At 52.0% G+C, this 21,890-nt stretch overlaps 1 protein-coding gene across 1 annotated transcript; it reads left to right on the forward strand.

Moving 5' to 3' along the window:
* Positions 1 to 495: 495 nt before the first annotated feature.
* On the forward strand, positions 496 to 21,875 carry LOC140193266 (uncharacterized; the record flags this gene model as incomplete). Its single annotated transcript, XM_072250644.1, has 11 exons — positions 496 to 1,380; positions 1,921 to 2,093; positions 2,518 to 2,630; positions 9,584 to 9,650; positions 9,896 to 9,992; positions 15,346 to 15,477; positions 16,028 to 16,383; positions 16,677 to 16,720; positions 17,150 to 17,195; positions 19,001 to 19,109; positions 21,727 to 21,875. Coding segments are annotated over exons 2-11 (1,155 nt in total), but the record flags the coding sequence as incomplete, so codon positions are not given.
* Between the last annotated feature and the right edge of the window lie 15 nt (positions 21,876 to 21,890).

Raw genomic sequence — 21,890 nt, forward strand, 5'->3', positions numbered from 1 at the left:
GCTCGAACACTCCTTCTCCAACATTCAACCCTTCCCTCACCCTCAGTGGAGGCATCCCCTCCACCGGGCGTTTCCATGACGACGCTGAGCTCCAGGGCGACCCTTCTATTTCTGCTTCCGTTGTTGCACTCAACGAGGTCCTCGCGGACCGCTCCAGCCCCGCACAACAGTTCCAACGGGTTTATTTAGAAATAGGGCTCCTCCCTTCCCTTTCTCGTCCACGTCCTCCCTTATGAAAGTTCCATCAACATTCTCCTGCTCTGTTAATCACCTCAAGGCTCCAATAAACACCAGATAACAACCTAGGAACCAAATATAGACCAGACTCTGCCAGTAACAAAGATGGCCGCTGGCTAGTTTGGCATGGTTGTCACCAATAATCTTAGTGGCAGCCGCCGCCAGGCACCCGCGCCAAGGAACCGCCGACATTGTACAAGAGCGGCGAAAAGGCGGTGCCGACCTCCACTGCTACCGCCGCGAGTGGCTGGCGGACTGCACTGCACCGCTCCGCGCCTGGGAAGGCCGGCCCGGCCGCCATCTTGGTGCCCACCAGGCGGTGGTTTTTCCCTCAGAAGCACCGAGGGAGCTGGAATTGTTATTCCCAGGACTATTGATGGATGGATTGTGGGGTCAGAGGGAGGATTGAGTTACCTCAGTATCATTGACTGGAGTTGGGTTGTCCTCAGGTCCACTGATGGGGCAGGGAATCTTTGGGAGATATCTTGACATGGATTCGGAGTAGACGGCGGATTATGCTGCCCTCAGGGGTTGAGGGAGATACTTTGGCCTGAGATTCGTCTACAAGTAGAGTGAACCAGTTCTTGCCTCAGGATCATGAAGGATAGATTGGGGACAGAAGGGCTATTGAGATATTTTGGCCTCAGGACAACTGGGAGGTGCTTGGGATAGATCAGTTCTTCACTCTAGACCATTGAAGGGTAGATTGGAGTCAGAGTAGAGGTTGCTGCGGTGTCCAGACCATAGGGATGGTAGAGGTATTTTGGCCATTGGGGGAGAGATTGGGGAATAAGGGCTGGGTTGGGTTCAAGACCATTGTCGGAGGTTGGGGAGGTGCTCTGGCCTCAGGACCAGTCTCTCCTCACAGAGCCGGAGGGATTAATCGCAGCAGCCACTGTAAGGATAGACCTGGGGAGGACCTCCACTTAATGTCTGAAATCCCTCAGGAGACTCCCTTCCCTCAATTCAACACCTCCTACATCCCACCATCACCCTCAGCCCCTGACCACGGGGGGAGGGGTGGGACCTCTGTGATGTCAGGGGTCTATTCTGACATCAAGGCTTTAATCCCCCTGGCCCCTACATCCTTTGGGATGTTTCCCCATGGATCAGGTGGATAGGTGTTCAGAACGGAGACCACATGTGAGTGCGGACAATGCCAAGGGAATTTCACTCTGTGTCTGACCCCGGGAGTGTGTGATGGGACGGTGTGGAGGGAGATTCACTCTGTGTCTGACTCCAGGAGTGCGTGATGGGACGGTGTGGAGGGAGATTCACTCTGTGTCTGACCCCGGGAGTGTGTGATGGGATGGTGTGGAGGGAGATTCACTCTGTGTCTGATCCCGGGAGTGTGTGATGGGATGGTGTGGAGGGAGATTGACTCTGTGTCTGACCCCAGGAGTGTGTGATGGGACGGTGTGGAGGGAGCTTCACTCTGTGTCTGACCCCGGGAGTGTGTGATGGGATGGTGTGGAGGGAGCTTCACTCTGTGTCTGACCCCGGGAGTGTGTGATGGGACAGTGATGAGGGATATTCATACTGTGTCTGACGATGGGAGTATATGATGCTATGGTGTGGTGAGAGATTCACTCCGTGACTGATGCCAAGGTTAGGGGTGATATCCAGTAATCAAACTTCCTGACTGACGTGCCCACTGGTTGTGTTGTGTCTGTTGGTGGACAGGAGTGTGGTGTAGAGGAGGAAGAACTGGATGTTCATGAGAGCTGACGGCACAGCTAAAGAGTGGAGTGGCAACGGGAGGGAGAGCACGGACATTAACAGCAGACCCCTGTAACCGCTGCTATCCAACCAGCATGCTGTTGTATGTACTCGTCAGCCTGCTGGGGATCAGTGTGGTGAGTATTCAGGTAGTGATTGTGTGTGAGAGAGAGAGAGAGAGGGAGAGGAATGGTGAGAGAGATAAATAGAGAACTGGTGGTGAGAGAGGGGGAAATGGAGGGAGGGAGAGAATGAGAGAATGTCAGCGTGCCTGGAGGGTGTGGCAGAGAGGAAGAGAGGAAAGTGACAGAATCAGAGAGAGGTGGAGTTGGGGAGAGAGAGTGATAGAAATAATCAGGAGAAAGTGAGGATAGAAGTACACTGTGGGAGGGAGAGATTTAGTGAAATGCACAGAGGGAGGGGATATGTCAATGGACCCAGCGAGGGAAAGCCTCTGCTCTGGACCGGTGGGTAGAGGGGGAGGAGGGAGGCACTCACAGTGAGGTGTATCTGACAGAACTTGGGGGATACCTAACGAAGCCTTCCTCCCGTCTCCCACAGCTCTTGGCCATCGCCCTCTACCTGATCAGAGGTCGGTCCCATTCCCAACAGATTCCCGAGGTGTCCCGGCTGGATGCTGAACAGGATCTCATGCAGTCAAATATTGTGTTTGGGTTAGTATTATAACCTCTTCTCCCGTCCATCTACACGAGGACAGTGTAACAGGCTGGTGTGGAGGGAGCTTCGCTCTGTGTCTGACCCCGGGAGTGTGTGATGGGATGGTGTGGAGGGAGCTTCACTCTGTGTCTGACCCCGGGAGTGTGTGATGGGACGGTGTGGAGGGAGATTCACTCTGTGTCTGATCCCGGGAGTGTGTGATGGGACGGTGTGGAGGGAGATTCACTCTGTCTGACCCCGGGAGTGTGTGATGGGACGGTGTGGAGGGAGCTTCACTCTGTGTCTGACCCCGGGAGTGTGTGATGGGACGGTGTGGAGGGAGATTCACTCTGTGTCTGACCCCGGGAGTGTGCGATGGGACGGTGTGGAGGGAGCTTCACTCTGTGTCTGACCCCGGGAGTGTGTGATGGGACGGTGTGGAGGGAGATTCACTCTGTGTCTGACCCCAGGAGTGTGTGATGGGACGGTGTGGAGGGAGCTTCACTCTGTGTCTGACCCCGGGAGTGTGTGATGGGACGGTGCTGAGGGAGATTCACTCTGTGTCTGACCCTGGGAGTGTGTGATGGGACGGTGTGGAGGGAGCTTCACTCTGTGTCTGACCCCGGGAGTGTGTGATGGGACGGCGTGGAGGGAGATTCACTCTCTGTCTGACCCCGGGAGTGTGTGATGGGACGGCGTGGAGGGAGCTTCACTCTTCGCTTCTACTTTATTAGGAGTTTCTGGAGATTCAGCATGCCATTTAAAACTTTGACAAACCTCTATAGATGTCTGGTGGAGAGTATATTGACTGGCTGCATCACAGCCCAGTATGGAAACACCAATGTCCTTGAATAGAAAATCCTACAAAATGTTGTGGATACAGCCCAGTCCATCACAGGTAAACTCTCCCAGTCATTGACCACATCTATGTGAAACACTATCACAGGAAAGGAGCATCCCATCTTCAGGGACCCCCAACACCCAAGACATGCTTTCTTCTCGCTGCTGCCATCAGGAAGAAGTTACAGGAGCCTTAGGACTCACCGCCAGGTTTAGGAAGAGTTATTACCCCTCAGCCAGAGGGGATAATTTCACTTACCCCATCATTGAGCCATCTCCACACTAAATGGATTCACTTCCAACAATTCTTCATCTCATGTTCTCGACACTTACTGCTTATTTGCCTATTATTATTATTATTTCTTCTTTTTGTGTTTGCAGTTTGTTGTCTTCTGCACACTGGTTGAACGTCCTAGTTGGGTGGTCTTTCATTGATTGTGTTATGGTTATTATTCAATTGAGTATGCCCAGAAGAATCTGGATGACTATTCTACAGTTGTCACTGACTTCATTAAAACCTGTGTGGATGAGTGTATGACTATGAAAACTTACTGTACATTCCCGAACCAAAAGCTGTGGATGAACCAGGAGGTACGTTGTCTGCTGAGGGCTAGATCTGTGGTATTTAAGTCTGGTGATGCAGGTCTGTACAAGAAAACCAGGTATGACTTGTGGGCTGTTTCAAGAGTGAGAGACAATTCTGGCAAGGTTCGAGGTGACATTGGATGCATGTCAACTCTGGCAGGGTTTGCAGGACATCACTTCTTACAAAGCAAAACCCAACAGCATGAATGGCAGCGATGCTTAACTACCAGGTGAGCTCAACGCCTTCTCTGCCTGCTTTGAAAGGGAGAATATAACTACAGCTGTGAAGATCCCTGCTGCACCTGATGACCCTGTGACCTCTGTCTCGGAGGCCAATGTTAGGCTGTCTTTAAGGAGGATGAGCCCTCGCAAGGTGGCAGGCCCCAATGGAGTACCCGGTAAGGCTTTGAAAACTTGTGTCAACCAACTGACAGGAGTATTTAAGGACATTTTCAACCTCTCACTGCTATGGTCAGAAGTTTCCACCTGCTTCAAAAAGGCAACAATTATACCAGTGCCTAAGAAGAGTGTAAGACCATAAGACAAAGGAGCAGAATTAGGCCATCTGGCCCATTGAGTCTGCTCCGCCATTCAATCACGGCTGATCCTTTATTTTCTCCTCAACCCCAGTCCCTGGCCTTCTCCCTGTAACCTTTGATGCCATGTCCAATCAAGAACCTATCAATCCTTGCCTTAAATACACCCTACAGCCTGGCCTCAACAGCTGCAGGTGGCAACACATTCCACAAATTCACCACCCTTTGGCTAAAGAAATTTCTCCGCATCTCTGTTTTGAAGGGGTGCCCTCTATCCTGAGACTGTGCGCTCTTGTCCTAGACTCCCCCACCATGGGAAACATCCGTTCCACATCTACTCTGTCTAGGCCTTTCAACATTCAAAAGATTTCAATGAGATTTCCCCCCCCCCCCATCCTTCTGAATTCCAGTGAGTACAGACCCAGACCTATCAAACGTTCCTCGCATGATAACCATTTCATTCCTGGAATCATCCTTGTGAACCTCCTCTGGGCCCTGTCTAATGCCAGCACATCTTTTCTAAGATGAGGAGCCTAAAACTGTTTACAATACTCAAGGTGAGACCTCACCAGTGTCTTATAAAGCCTCAGCATCACATCCTTGCTCTTGTATTCTAGACCTCTTGAAATGAATGCTAACATGGCATTTGCCTTCCTCAACCTGCAAGTTAACCTTCAGGGTGTTCTGCAGAAGGACACCCAACTCCCTCTGCATCTCAGATTTTTAGATTTTCTCCCTGTTTAGAAAATAGTCTGCACATTTATTTCTACTACCAAAGTGCATGACCATGCATTTTCCAACATTGCATTTCATTTGTCACTTTCTTGCCCATTCTCCTAATCTGTCTAAGTCCTTCTGCATCCTACCTGTTTCCTCAACAATACCTGCCCCTCCACCAACCTTTGTATCATTTGCAAACTTAGCAACAAAGCCATCTATTCCATCATCTAAATCATTTATATACAGCATAAGAAGAAGTGGTCCCAACACTGACCCCTGTGGAACACTACTAGTCACTGGCAGCCAACCAGAAAAGGATCCTTTTATTCCCACTGGCTGCCTCCTACCAATCAGCCAATGCTCTAATCATGTTAGTAACTTTCCTGTAATACCATGGGCTCTTAACTTGTTAAGCAGCCTCACGTGTGGCACCTTGTCAAAGGCCTTCTGAAAGTCCAAATATACAACATCCACTGCATCCCCTTTATCTTTCCTACTTGTAATCTCCTCAAAGAATTCCAACAGGTTCATCAGGCAGGATTTTCCCTGAATGAAACCATGCTGACCTTGTCCTATCTTGTCCTGTGTCACCGAGTACTCCATCACCTCTCCTTCACAACTCTAACATCTTCCCAACCACTGAGGTCAGGCCAACTGGTCTATAATTTCCTTTCTGCTGCCTTCCTCCTTTCTTAAAGAGTGGAGTGATATTTGCAATTTTCCAGTCCTCTGGCACCATGCCAGAGTCCAATGATTTTTGAAAGATCATTTCTAATGCCACCACAATCTCTAACGCTACCTCTTTCAGAACCTTAGGGTGCAGTTCTTCTGGTCCAGGTGACTTATGTACTCTTAGATCTTTCAGCTCTTTGAGCACCTTCTCCCTTGTAATAGTAACTGCACCCACTTCTCTTCTTTCACACACTACAAAATCTGGCATACTGCTAGTGTCTTCCACAGTGAAAACTGATGCAAAATACTCATTTAGTTCATCAGCCATCTCCTTGTCCCCCGTTATTATTTATCTTGCCTCCTTTTCTAGTGGTCCTATATCCACTCTCATTTCTCTTTTATTTTTAACATACTTGAAAAAACTTTTACAATCCACTTTGATATTATTTTCTAGCTTGTTTTCATATTTCATCCTTTCCCTTCTAATGATCCTTGTAGTTGCTCTCTGTAGGTTTTTAAAAACTTCCCAAGCCTCTATCTTCCCACTAATTTTTGCTTTGTTGTATGCCCTCTCTTTTGTTTTTACAATAGCTTTGACTTCCCCTGTCAGCCTCGGTTGTACTATTTTACCATTTGAGTATTTCTTTATTTTTGGAATACACATGTCCTGCACCTTCCTCATTTTTCCCAGAAGCGCGCCGTTGCTGCTCTGCTGACATCCCTGCCAGCAGCTCCTTCCAGTTTACTTTGGCCAACTCCTCTCTCATACCACTGTAATTTCCCTTATTCCACTGAAATACTGCTACATCAGACTTTACTTTCCCCCTATCAAATTTCAAGTTGAACACAATCATATTGTGATCACTGGTTCCTAACAGTTCTTTTACCTTAGTTCCCTAATCACCTCTGGTTCATTACATAACACCCAATCCAGTGTAGGTGATCCCCCAGTAGGCTCAATGACAAAGTGCTCTAAAAAGCCATCTCTTAGGCATTCAACAAAACTCACTCTCTTGAGATCCATTACCAACCTGATTTTCCCATTCTACCAAAAGAGTGGTGTCAGCTGCCTTAATGACTATCGCACAGTAGCACTCACACCTACATTGATGAAATGCTTTGACAGGTTGGTCACGGCTAGAATCAACTCCTGCCTCAGCAAGGACCTGGACCAATTGCAATTAGTCTATTGCCACAAGAGATCTATGGCAGACACAATCTCAATGGCTCTTCACACGTCCTTAGGTCATCTGGACAGTACAGACACGCCCATGTCAGGATGCTGTTCATTGACTGTAGCTCAGCGTTTAACACCATCATTGATAAGCTACTGAACCTGGGCCTCTGTACCTGCCTCTGCAATTGGATCCTCCACTTCCTAACGGGAAGACCACAATCTGTGCGGATTGGTGATCCTGTCTCCTCCTCGCTGACGATCAACACCTTAGGGGTGTGTGCTTAGCTCACTGCTCTACTCTCTCTATACCCATGATCGTGTGGCTAGGTACAGCTCAAATGCCATCTATAAATTTGCTGATGATACAACCATTGTTGGTAGAACACCAGACGGGGATGAGAGGGTGTACGAGAGTGAGATATGCCATCTAGTGGAGTGGTGTCACAGCAACAACCTGGCACTCAATGTCAGTAAGACGAAAGAGATGATTGTGGACTTCGGAAAGGGTAAGACAAGGGAACACTAAGCAATCCTCATCGAGGGATCAGAGGTGGAGAGAGTGAGCAGCTTCAAGTTCCTGGGTGTCAAGATCTCTGAAGATCTAACCAACATATCGAAGCAGCTATAAAGGCAAGAGAGTAACTGTATATCATTGGCAACTTGAGATTTAGCTGAGTGTCAACTAAAACACTGAAAAACTTACACAGATGTACTGTGAAGAACATTTTGACAGGCTGCATCACTGTGGTATGCGTGGGGGAGGCTACCGCACAGGACCAAAAGAAGCTATGGAATGTTCGAAAGTAAGTCCACTGCATCTTGGGTACTAGTCTCCATAGTATCCAAGACATCTTCATGGAGCAATGCCTCAGAAAGGTGACATCCCTTATTGAGGACCCCTCCATCACCCAGGACAGGCCCTCTTCCCATTGCTACCATCAGGAATGAGGTACAGAAGCCTGAAGGCACACACTCAGCGATTCAGGAACAGCTTCTTCCCCTCTGCCATCCAATTCCCAAATGGACATTCATCCCATAAACACTACCTCACTTGTTCAAAATATGTATTATTTCAGTTGTTGCACTACTTTAAATCTATTTAATATACAAACATATACTTACTGTAATTGGTTTATTTATATTTCTTTTTTGCTATTATCATGTATTGTATTGTACTGCTGCAGCTAAGTTTACAAATTTCATAACACATGTCAGTGATAATAAACCTGATTCTGAACATGAATCTCAGGGTTGTTACTGGTGAAACATTTGTATTTTGATGATAAAACTTATTTTCAACTTTGACCCCAAAAGTGGGTGATGGGATGGTGCGAAGGAAGCCACATTCTGTCTGTCCCCAGGACTGTGTGAAGGGACGGTGCTGACAACACTTCACTCTGTGTCTGACCCCAGGAGTGTGTGATGGGACGGTGTGGAGGGAGATTCACTCTGTGTCTGACCCCGGGAGTGTGTGATGGGACAGTGTGGAGGGAGATTCGCTCTGTGTCTGACCCCGGGAGTGTGTGATGGGACGGTGTGGAGGGAGAATCGCTCTGTGTCTGACCCCGGGAGTGTGTGATGGGACGGTGTGGAGGGAGATTCGCTCTGTGTCTGACCCCGGGAGTGTGTGATGGGACGGTGTGGAGGGAGAATCGCTCTGTGTCTGACCCCGGGAGTGTGTGATGGGACGGTGTGGAGGGAGATTCGCTCTGTGTCTGACCCCGGGAGTGTGTGATGGGACGGTGTGGAGGGAGCTTCACTCTGTGTCTGACCCCGGGAGTGTGTGATGGGACGGTGTGGAGGGAGCTTCACTCTGTGTCTGACCCCAGGAGTGTGTGATGGGACGGTGTGGAGGGAGTTTCACTCTGTGTCTGACCCCGGGAGTGTGTGATGGGACGGTGTGGAGGGAGATTCACTCTGTGTCTGACCCCGGGAGTGTGTGATGGGACGGTGTGGAGGGAACTTCACTCTGTTTCTGACCCCGGGAGTGTGTGATGGGACGGTGTGGAGGGAGATTCACTCTGTGTCTGACCCCGGCAGTGTGTGATGGGACGGTGTGGAGGGAGATTCACTCTGTGTCTGACCCCGGGAGTGTGTGATGGGACGGTGTGGAGGAAACTTCACTCTGTGTCTGACCCCGGGAGTGTGTGATGGGACGGTGTGGAGGGAGTTTCACTCTGTGTCTGACCCCGGGAGTGTGTGATGGGACGGTGTGGAGGGAGATTCACTCTGTGTCTGACCCCGGGAGTGTGTGATGGGATGGTGTGGAGGGAGTTTCACTCTGTGTCTGACCCTGGGAGTGTGTGATGGGACGGTGTGGAGGGAGATTCACTCTGTGTCTGACCCCGGGAGTGTGTGATGGGATGGTGTGGAGGGAGATTCACTCTGTGTCTGACCCTGGGAGTGAGTGTTTTTCACTGTATATCAATTTTTCTTGCAGCAACGTATCGGGAAAAGTGGAAACACCAGATTCTAGTGAGGTGTTTAATGAGTTGGTCACATTTCAGGTCTGTATCCATAGATCTTTTGTTCTATCCTGTAAATTGCTCTTATTTCTCTTTACCCCCTCATCCCGTCTCTCAGTCTTGGCCCCCACCTTGCCCTCTTCCCCAGCCCCGCCCTCTTCCCCAGCCCCTTCCTCTCCCCGGCCCCCCTCTCTCTCATCCGTCCCTAACCCCTCTTCTCCATGTTTCCTCCCCGCCATTCCCCTCCATCACTCCCTGAGGTGGCTCTAACACTGTGCTCTCTGCAGTCTTCATTAGGTGATGATCACTCTTTGCTGCTGCGGAGATCGAAACAGCGCTCCCTCCTCTCACGGCTCAAGCTCTCCACATTCAAATCAAAGAAAGGTGAGAAGTGATCCGTGCTGTCCCTACCTCGCCCCTCCCAGGACATTGATTCCTTGTTAATCCTGTGTCAGAGTGTCTCCCTGCTCACCATCTCTCTCACTCTTAGCGTGACCCTGCCTCTGCCTCCTACTGCACAGTGAGGTCGTGATCCGGGTTGTGCTGATGGTTGAAGGGAAGTCACTGTTCCTGAACCTGGTGGTGTGAGACGGCAGGCTTCTGTACCTCCTGCCCGCCCGATGAGAGCTGTGAGAGGATGGCACGGCCCAATGGTGGGGATTTCAACGGTGGACGTTGCCTTCCTGAGGCAGCCGCCACCCCGTAGGTACTCCCGAGGTTGGAGAGGGACGTGCCCATGATGTAATCTGCTGAGACAGCTCTGCTGTCCGCTGCAGATTCCTGTATTCCTACACTTGACCTGCTGCACCAGACGTGATGTGGCCAGTTAGGGCACTTCCCACAGAACCTCTGTAGAGGTTGGTTAGAGTGTCCAGTGACAAGCTGAAACTGCTAAGAAACTAAAGAGGCTGGCATGCCTTCCTGGTGATTGTATCAGTGTGCTGGGCACAGCATAGGCCACCCAAGAAATTAAACCTGCTGACTCTCTCTACCACCAATTCCCGGTCACGTTCGTCCTCCTCCCCCTGGTGCTCAACAGTTTTGCTGATGTTGAGCAAGTCGTATGTCATCAAAGCCTCTGGCAATTTTCTATAGATATACGTGGAGAGCACTGTGACTGGTCACATCACCACCTGGTCCGGAGCTCCAACGCACAAGACTGATTGAAGCTGCAAAGGGTTAGCCACCTCCATCCCAGGCACATCCCTCCGTCACCACGACATCCCCCCCGTCATGACACATCCCTCCGTCAGCACGACATCCCCCCGTCAGGGCACATTCCTCCGTCACCACGACATCCCCCCCATCACGGCACATCCCTCCGTCACGGCACATCCGTCCGTCACGGGCACATCCCTCCGTCACGGCACATCCCTCCGTCACGACACATCCCTCCATCACATCCCTCCGTCACGGCACATCCCTCCGTCACGACACATCCCTCCGTCACGATACATCCCCCCGTCAGGGCACATCCCTCCGTCACGGCACATCCCTCCATCACATCCCTCCGTCATGACACATCCCTCCATCACATCCCTCCGTCACCACGACATCCCCCTGTCAGGGCACATTCCTCTGTCACCACGACATCCCCCCCATCACGGCACATCCCTCCGTCACGGCACATCCGTCCGTCACGGCACATCCCTCCGTCACGTCACATCCCTCCGTCACGACACATCCCTCCATCACATCCCTCCGTCACGGCACATTCCTCCGTCACGACACATCCCTCCGTCACGATACATCCCCCCGTCAGGGCACATCCCTCCGTCACGACACATCCCTCCGTCACAGCGACATCCCCCCGTTATGGCACATCCCTCCATCACGACACATCCCTCCGTCACGACACATTCCTCCGTTACAGCGACATCCCTCCGTTACAGCGACATCCCTCCGTCACGGCACATCCGTCCGTCACATCTCTCCGTCACGGCACATCCCTCCGTCACGACACATCCCTCCGTCACATCTCTCCGTCACGGCACATCCCTTCGTCATGGCATATCCCTCCATCACATCCCTCCGTTACGACACATCCCTCCGTCACGGGCACATTCCTCTGTCACCACGACATCCCCCCCATCATGGCACATCCGTCCGTCACGGGCACGTCCCTCCATCACGGCACATCCCTCCATCACGGCACATCCCTCCGTCACGACACATCCCTCCGTCATGACACATCCCTCCATCACATCCCTCCGTCACAGCACATCCCTCCGTCATGACACATCCCTCCATCACATCCCTCCGTTACGACACATCCCTCCGTCATGACACATCCCTCCGTCACGGGCACATCCCTCCATCACGGCACATCCCTCCGTCACGACACATCCCTCCGTCACAGGCACATCCCTCCGTCACATCCCCCTGTCACGGCACATCCCTCCATCACCGCAACATCCCCCCGTCACATCCCTCCGTCATGGGCACATTCCTCCGTCACCGCGACATCCCCCCCGTCACATCCCTCTGTCACGGCACATCGCCCCGTCACAACACATCCCTCCATCACATCCCTCCGTCACGGCACGTCCCTCCGTCATGGCACATCTCTCCGTCACGACACTTCCCTCCATCACATCCCTCCGTCACCGCGACATCCCCCAGTCACATCCCTCCGGCACATCCCCCCGTCACGACACATCCCTCCATCACATCCCTCCGTCATGGCACATCCCTCCATCACGGCACATCCCTCCATCACATCCCTCCGTCACGGCACATCCCTCCGTCACGACACATCCCTCCGTCACGACACATCCCTCCCTCACATCCCTTGGTCACAGCACGTCCCTCCGTCACGACACATCCCTCCGTCACGGCACATCCCTCCGTCACCGCGACATCCCCCCGTCACGACACATCCCTCCGTCACGACACATCCCTCCGTCACGACACATTCCTCCGTCACCGCGACATCCCCTCCGTCACGGCACATCCCTCCGTCACGACACATCCCTCCGTCACCACACATCCCGCCCCCCCCCCCCCCCGTCACGGCACATCCCTCCCCAGCATCGATAACATCTTCAAGAGGCGATGGCTCAGAAGGCAGCATCCATCACTAAGGACCCTCACCAATAGAAAATGCCATTGGGGAGGAGTGGCCTGAAGACCCACAGTCCACAATTCAGGAACAACTTCTTCCTCTCCACCATCAGACATCTGAATGGTCCTTGACCCATGACTACAACTTCACTTCCTTGATATTCCTCTTTCCAATTATTTATCATTGTGACTTTGTTTTTTTTATTTATTGAAGTGTACTGCTGTCCCAAAATAACAAATTTCACAACAATTCAGAATCGGAAGGCAGAGGGGAAGAAGCTGTTCCTGAATTGCTGAGTGTGAGCTTTCAGGCTTCTGTTCCTCTTACCTGACGGTAACAGTGAGAAAAGGGCATGTCCTGGGTGCTGGAGATCTTTAATAATGGACACTGCCTTTCTGAGACACCGCTCCTTGAAGATGTCCTGGGTACTTTGTAGGCTAGTGCCCAAGATGGAGCTGACTAAACTTACAACCTTCTGCAGCTTCTTTAGGTCCTGTGCAGTAGCCACCCCATACCAGACGGTGAAGCAGCCTGTCAGAATGCTCTCCACGGTACATCTATAGAAGTTTTTGAGTGTATTTGTTGACGTACCAAATCTCATCAAACTCCTAATGAAGTATAACCACTGTCTTGCCTTCTTTATAACTTCATCGATATGTTGGAACCAGGTTAGGTCCTCAGAGATCTTGTCACCCAGGAACTTGAAACTGCTCACTCTCTCCACTTCTGATCCCTCTGTGAGGATGGGTATGTGTTCCTCCGTCTTACCCTTCCTGAAGTCCACAATCAGCTCTTTCGTCTTACTGACGTTGAGTGCCAGGTTGTTACTGCAGCACCATTCCACTAGTTGGCATATCTCACTCCTGTATGCCCTCTTGTCACCACCTGAGATTCTATCATCAGCAAATGTATAGATGATGTTTGAGCTATGCCTAATCACATAGTCATGGGTATAGAGAGAGTAGAGCAGTGGGCCAAGCACACACCCCCGAGGCGCACCAGTGTTGATTGTCAGCAAGGAGGAGATATTATCAGCAATCCGCACAGATTGTGATCTTCTGATTAGAAAGTCGAGGATCCAGTTGCAGAGGGAGGTACAGAGGCCCAGGTTCTGCAACTTCTCAATCAGGATTGTGGGAATGATGGTATTAAATGCTGAGCTATAGTCGATGAACAGCATCCTGATGTAGGTGTTTGTATTGTCCAGGTGGTCTCTGTGTGGAGAGCCATCGAGATTGCGTCTGCTATTGACCTATTGTGGTGACAGGCAAATTGCAATGGGTCCAGGTCCTCGCTGAGGCAGGAGTTCAGTCTAGTCATGACCAACCTCTCAAAGCATTTCATCGCGGCCGATGTGAGTGCTACTGGGTGGCGGTCATTAAGGCAGCCCACATCTGTCAGTGATAACAAACCTGATTTTGATTTGGCATGCTTGCCATTGTAGACCAAGGCCCAGAGGATGAGTTGGGATGTGACATTGCTTCTCAACAAGGCATTGGTCAGACCACACTTGGAATGTTCTGGTCAGCTCACTACAGTGGAGATATGGCAGATTGTTTTCTGAAATGGAGGGCTGCAGATTGAACAGGTTGTGTTCGTATTCATGAGGATAGAAAGCTGAGCAGTGACCCTCATTAAACAAGAGTGAATGAGCACAGTCTTTATCTCCAGGGGAGGGAAATCAGCAACCAGAGGGCATAGGTCACAGGTGAAAGGGGGACTCAAGGCAATTTTTTCCCCGGAGGGTGGTCCGTATATGGAGAGAGCTGCCAGAGGAAGTGGATTAAGCAGATGTATTCACACATTTAAAACTACTGGGACAGGTTTGGATGGATATTGACCACATCCCCTTCAGGTTTTTAATCGCCTGGCGTTGATACTGGAGGTAAGCTCGCTCTACCAATTGGAAGCTCCCAATGGTGTGTGTCTCAGTTAGCCTCTGACAACCCATTACAGCTCCTGCCTTCAGTGTGGATTAGCTGCCAAGCCAGGAGGAAACGTTTCTACTGATGGGAGAAGGGGCAGAGGCGGGTTACTGGCACCTTAAATCCAGTCGTTTCGGACAGATGGGGCTCATCTGCCATAGTTGATAGCTCTTCTCGGGGAAGGAAAACATTGATCTCAAACCTCCGCTGCCTTGCAGATATGCCCACTGACGAGGTTGGTTTCAGGAGTGACCCTGAGGGAAAACCCAGAGCTGCAATCTGTGAGACAATCCAATGCTGAATTCAACACTGACTGGCAACTCCTGCGACACGACACCACTGGTCTTTGCCATTCCTTTTGATTCATCAGCTGTGTGGCAAGGGGCAGCTTGCTGTCCCTATCCTACCGCCCTGGCTTGCATATCACGTGCACAACAACTGAGAGCCTCATTTGACCAAACACATGTAAATGGCACTGGCTTGGATGGGGATCTGTGTCGGCACAGACTGACCGGGCCAAAGTAACTGTTAACTGCTGTATTACTCTGTGCATGGGGAGTGGAGCTCGACGGGGAGAGGGGAGAGGGGAGAGCAGTGAGACTGTGCATGTGCAGGCTGGGGAGTAGAGTTGTTGACACGATGTGTTCTGGAGAGGAGCCACAATGATGGTTTTCTGTGAGGTTTTCACTCTGTTGGCTCAGCTGACAGTCCTCTTACTCCACCTCTCTCCTCCCCACTGGATTGACAGCCGAGTGGAGCCAAGGATCCAAGGCTGCCCCCGAGAAAAGCATGGCTGAGCTTTCCTCACTGGGAGAATCAGTGACCTCGGTGACCACACAAGCGACCCAGGTTCCTGCCCCAGTCGGTCCGGGTGAGAAAGGTAAGGAGACTGCTTCACTCCAGGTTCCAGCACTGTCCTAACCCCACCTCTCCTCTGTCCCGCCCCACCAACCACCCTTCTCACTCGCCGCTGATTGACCGCTAACCCCTGCCCCTGCCTCCACCCCACAACCAGCCTTCCTGTCCTGCTTCACTCTGGGTTCAGTATTTCTGCACTGTCCTCCACCACAGCTCTGTCCAGCAGAGACCGGGCGCTCATTTTGCAGGAGTGGGTGGGGGTACCACGAGTGATGGCAAGGAATGGTTGTGGGCGAGTCAGTCTTTGCTGGTGTGATATGTCTGCTAACCGTTATCCCCCCGCACTACCCCTCCCAATCGCTCCTCCTGCCCCTCTCCCTCTCCCCTCTCACCTTGCCACTCTCCCACTGCCACATCCCTCCCCTTCCTCCCTCCTTCCCCTCCCCATTTCACCACCTCCTGATACCCTCTCAACTTCTCTCCTCTCATCCCCTTCCTCTCCTGCCCCACCTCTCCCACCCCTCCTTCCTGCCCCTCTGCCCACCCTTGCCCCTACCTCTCCCTACCCCCAGCAGCAGATAGGAGCAAGAGTCTGAAGCCGCCCCCAGCAAAGACCATTCCCTTGCCGAAGGTGGAGGTGACCCAGATCCCAGCACCGACTCGCCGCAGTGACGAGGAGTCCCCCACCCAGCTGGAGAGAAACATGGTCAAGCCGGAGGAAACGGTGATCAAACCAGAGACAACTGTGGTCAAGCCCCCACCACTCCCTGAGGCCAGGACTGAGGCGGTCCCTCCTGTACAGCCGTTGCCGCCATTCCGTCAGACCATCCCTCCGAGGAAGGGCAAGGGTCGCCAGCCTGTCCCTCGGCCCCGAAGGAATCTGGAGGAAATTGGCAGGCTGATGAGCAGCAAAGTGGAAAAGCAGCAGGTAGAGATGGGTTCCTCAAATCTCGGACTGGGAGGGAGGGGTCTTCTGGGAGTGCGGAGGGACAGAGGAAACGGGAACAGAGGGTCCCGTTGTGAGTGTGGATGGAGGGAATGGGTCACGTTGGGAGTGAGGACAGTGGATGTGAATTGGAAGGGAGGGTCCCAGTGTGAGTGTGGATGGAGGGAGAGAATGGGGTCCCATTGAGTAAACGGGAAGGGGGCCGGGATGGGTCCCGTTGGGAGTGAACGGAAAGGGGAGGTACTCAACAGAGCTTCATTCTCTGTTTCTGACAGATGGTGAATGAATATCCCAGTGATCAACAGGGTCGCTCGGAGGAGTAAGTGCTTCATCCACTCTACAGGGTTCGAAGTATATCACACCCCCAACTCCTGCGTCCCCGTCTCCGTGAGCAATCCCTCTCTGCCTCTCTCCCCATCGCTGTCACACCTCCCAGTCCAACAGCATCAACCCTCCTCGCAACATCCCTCCATCCCTCTATATCCCTCCATCCCTCTATATCCCTCCAACTCTATCCCTCCATCCCTCTATATCCCTCCAACTCTATCCCTCCATCCCTCTATATCCCTCCAACTCTATTCCTCCATCCCCTATATCCCTCCATCCCTCTACATCCCCCCCATCCCTCTATATCCCCCCCATCCCTCTATATCCCTCCATCTCTCTATATCCCTCACTGTGTCTGTGGGTGGGAGGGGGTGGGGTAACTCAGACACCCAACTGACACCCCTGTTGCCCCTCCTGACAGGGACAGGAAAACAACAACGTCAAAGGTGTCAGAACAGATGGAGAAGGTGAGTGGGGTCCTCACCGATGGCAGCTGGATGGGGGGTGGGTCAGAGATGGGGAAGGGTGAAGGTAGGGAGGAGGTAATGGAGACGGGGAGGGGTATGGGGGAGGGAGGGGATGACATACAGGGAGAAAGGGGTTGGAGAAGGGGAGGGGTGCAGGGGAAGGGTGGGATGACAAAGATTGGGAGGGGTTCAGGGGAGTGACGGATGAGGGAGACAGAAAGAGGTGCAGGGGAGGGAGGGGATGACAAAGACGGGGAGGGGTATGGGGGAGGGAGGGGATGACATACAGGGAGAAAGGGGGTTGGAGAAGGGGAGGGGTGCAGGGGAAGGGTGGGATGACGACGATTGGAAGGGGTTTAGGGGAGTGACGGATGAGGGAGATGGGGAGAGTTGTAGGGGAAGGAGGGTTGAGGGAGATGGGGTGTAGGAAGGTAGGTGAGGGTATAGAAAATTACCAAATGATGGAGTGGTGTTCAGCGAGGTGAGGGCACCCTAGGATTTATGATAAAACCATAAGAATTAAGCCATTTAGCCCATCAAGTCTGCTCCACCATTCAATCATAGAAACAGAAAACCTACAGCACAGTACAGGCTTGGCTGATCTTTTCTCCCCCTTATGGGCCCCACTCCCCGTAACCTTAGAGGCCACGTCCAATCAAGAACCTATCAAGTTCTGCCTTAAATACACCCAAAGACCCGACCTCCACAGCTGCCCGTGGTAATAAATTCCACAAATTCACCTTCTGGCTAAAGAAATTCCTCCACATTTTAAATAAATGCCCCTCTATCGTGAGGCTGTGCCTCTTGTCCTCGACTCCCCTACCATGGGAAACCTCCTTTCCACATCTGCTCTATGTAAGCCTTTCAACCTTTGAAAGTGTCAACAAGGTCCCCCTCATCCGTCTAAATTCCAGTGAGTACAGACCCAGAGCCATCAAGCAATACTCATATGATAACCCTTTCACTCCCAGAATCATCCCTGTGAACCTCCTCAGAACCCTTTCCTATGCCAGCACATCTTTTCTTAGATGAGGATCCCAGAACTGTTCACAATACTCAAGGCAAGGCCTCACCAGTGCCTTATAAAGCCTCAGCATCACATCCCTGCTCTTATATTCTAGATCTCTGGAAATGAATGCTAACATGGCATCCGCCTTCCTCACCACCAACTCAACCTGCAGTTCAACCTTTTTGGCTGCTCTGTACAAGGACTCCCAAGTCCCTTCACATCTCAGATTTTTGGATTTTCTCTCCATTTAGAAAATAGTCTGTACATTTATTTCTACTACCAAAGTGCTTGACCATGAATTTTACATTGTATTTCATTTGTCACTTTCTTGCCCACTCTCCTAATCTGTTTTAAGTCCTTCTGCAGCCTACCTGTTTCCTCAACACCACCTGCCCTTCCTCCAATCTTCATATCAGCTGCAAACTTGGCATCAAAGCCATCTATTTCATCATCTAAACCATTGATATACAGCATCAAAGAATTATCAACACTGACCCCTTTGTTACACTCAGCAGAGGTGAAGGTCTGGTGATATGTTTCGGTCTCAGGGGAAATCCTGGGGGTGGTCCTCGTCCTTGCAGAGTAGGGGTGGGGTGTTTGGGAGGGGATGTTGGAATGTGATAAATGCGTACACTGCTGCCTCGGTCCGTCGATTGTGATGGATGTTGTCTGCATGGACTTAACCCCACCCAGGAAAGTAGGGAGTGTCCCGTCACACCCCTGACTTGAAGGTGGGGGATGTCTCTGTTACCCAACCCTAGAACCGTCAGCTGATTCACCATCTGATCCCCTGCAGAGAATCCCAAAGGAACGCAAGAAACTGGGGAAAATGAGCAAAGGTCATCCAAGGTTACGGACCAAGCCCAGCACGATGCTCAGTGTCGGTGGAACGGACCTGTGGTCAGGTACTGGGAATGTCCCCATGTCACTTCTGGCCTGGCCAGTTGGGCTCATTTTTTTAAGCCTATGGACAACTCCCATCTTCTTATTCTGGCTTCTGCCCCCTTTCTTTTCAGTCCCGATGAAGGCTCTTGGCCTAGAACCTCGACTGATTAGTCCTCTCTGTTGATGCTTCAGCATTTTGTACATGTTGCTCTGCATTTCCAGCACCTGCAGCTCCTCGTGTTTATAAATTTTTTCTGCATCAATTTCCAGTTTGATATCTTTCCTACAGCAGGGTGAGCAGAGCTGTAGACAATAGCCTGAGTGTGGTCTTCCAGCTCCTGGACCTAGTGCCCGACCTGTAGAAGAGAGAACAGGCCCTTCAGCCCGACCTATTAAACCTACTCCATCTTCCCTCCCTGTGCCTAAGAGTTTCTGAAATGTCCTTGATGTACCTTCCTCTACTGTGCATTTACTTACCAGTCTGCACATACAACTTCACCCCTGCACTTTCTTCAATTACCTTCAAAATACGCCCTCTTGTGCTGGCCACTTTCTCCCAGGGAACAAGTCCCTGGCTATCCACTCTGACAATGCCTCTCATCATCTTGTACACCTCTATCAAGTCACCTTTCATCCTCTTCCACTCCAGAGAGAAAAGCCCTGATTCACTCAACCTCTCCACATAGGGCATACAATCTAATCCAGACCACATCCCGGTAAATGCCTCTGCACCCTCACTAAAACTTCCTCATCCTTTCAATACCAAGGTGACAGAACTGAACGCAGTAGTCTGACCAGAGTTTTTATAAAGGGAGAGAATAGAGGTAAGTGGGGGGGGGGAGGGGGAAATAGTAGGGAAGTTGGCAGGAGGGGGAGGGGGAGATGGAGGGGCAGGAGGAGGGAAGTTGGAGAGGGAGAGAGGGGGAGAGGAGGGAAGTGAGAGGGGCTGAAGGGAGGGGAAGTGGGAGTCAGGTGGAAGTTGGGGGAGAGGAAAGATAGATGGGGAGAGGGAAGTGGGGGAGAAGGAAATAGGGAGGGGACGAGGGAAGAGGGAAATTGGGAGAGTGAGGAAAGTGGGAAGGGGAGAGGAAGAAGATGAGGACGGAGGGGAAGAGGCAAGTGGGAGGAGGGGGAGAAGGAAGTAGGAGCGGGAGAGGGAAGTAGAGAGGAGAGGAAAGGTGGATCGTGAGAGGGAAGTGGGGAAAGGGGAGGGGAGAGGGAAGTGGGAGAGGAGGGGTGGGGAAATTGGGGGGAAGGAAGCGGGGGAAGTTGGAGAAAGAGAAAAGGGTTGGTTTGGTGAGGAGTTGGGCGGAGAGGAGGGGTGACGTGGTGGGCAGGGGGAGTGGGAGAGAAATCTGTTCGCTGGCATCTCTGTATAACAAGTAGCAGACGACCAGGATTAAAGCGTGGATGGATGGGTGAGCAAGTCTGCCGATAACTCAGAGTGGGATGCTGTGGGTGATGTCCAGTGAGGCCTTTCACAAAATGCGATCGGGGATGGGGTCAGTTGTCTGGTCCTGAAGATTGCTGCTGTTGTGGACGATGTAGATTAACAAAGGACATGGGGAGAGAGATCAGTCACAGATAGGGGCGGAGAAACGGCCGATGGAAGGGTTACACTTTAGGAAAGGGAGAGGACACTGAACGGTCCTGACGTACAGAACCCACTCCTCCCTGACGGCCGTTTGCCTTTATCACTGGAGGTGCTGAATTCAAGTCAGGAATGCCACTGGACAGGGAGGTCCAGCCAGACGAAGTCTCATCAATCAGCAGCCTCAGTCCTTTCTAGGCCGTATCTCCTTCATTTGTCAAGAGTCAGGAAGTTACGTTGCAGTTTCATAAATCTCAGGCGTGCTGTGTACAGTTCTAGAGAGCCCATCACACTACCCTTGGTGGAGTTCATACCTGCCACATCCCCTGTCCTCCAGCTACTGATCAGGGGTGAGACAGGATGCTCTCCAATTCCCCAGAATGAAACTCGATCACACACTCCCGGGGTCAGACACAGAGTGAATCTCCCTCCACACCGTCCCATCACACACTCCCGGGGTTGGACACAGAGTGAATCTCCCTCCACACCGTCCCATCACACACTCCCGGGGTCTGACACAGAGTGAATCTCCCTCCACACCGTCCCATCACACACTCCCGGGGTCGGACACAGAGTGAAACTCCCTCCACACCGTCCCATCACACACTCCCGGGGTCAGACGCAGAGTGAAGTTCCCTCCACACCGTCCCATCACACACTCCCGGGGTCAGACACAGAGTGAATCTCCCTCCACACCGTCCCATCACACGCTCCCGGGGTCAGACACAGAGTGAATCTCCCTCCACACCGTCCCATCACACACTCCCGGGGTCAGACACAGAGTGAATCTCCCTCCACACCGTCCCATCACACACTCCCGGGGTCGGACACAGAGTGAATCTCCCTCCACACCGTCCCATCACACACTCCCGGGGTCAGACACAGAGTGAAACTCCCTCCACACCGTCCCATCACACACTCCCGGGGTCAGACACAGAGTGAATCTCCCTCCACACCGTCCCATCACACACTCCCGGACAAGGTTGGGGATGGATAAATGACAGTTTGCTTTCTACATCCTTGGTTCTGTGAACATCCTTCCATAGACCCCACCCAATCTGGCACATCGCAGGTGCCTGAGGCTGGATCCGACGTGGAGTCAGAGACCAATTTCGATATGTGGGTGACGCAGCTCGAGGCCCCGCAGAGTCCAAAGTTCAGTGAGGAGCGGGCTCAGCTAGCCCAGCCGAGCAAGGTAACACCCGTCTCC

The sequence above is a fragment of the Mobula birostris genome, unplaced genomic scaffold (genome assembly GCF_030028105.1).
Source record: "Mobula birostris isolate sMobBir1 unplaced genomic scaffold, sMobBir1.hap1 scaffold_4846, whole genome shotgun sequence".
NCBI classification, from domain to species: domain Eukaryota; kingdom Metazoa; phylum Chordata; class Chondrichthyes; order Myliobatiformes; family Myliobatidae; genus Mobula; species Mobula birostris.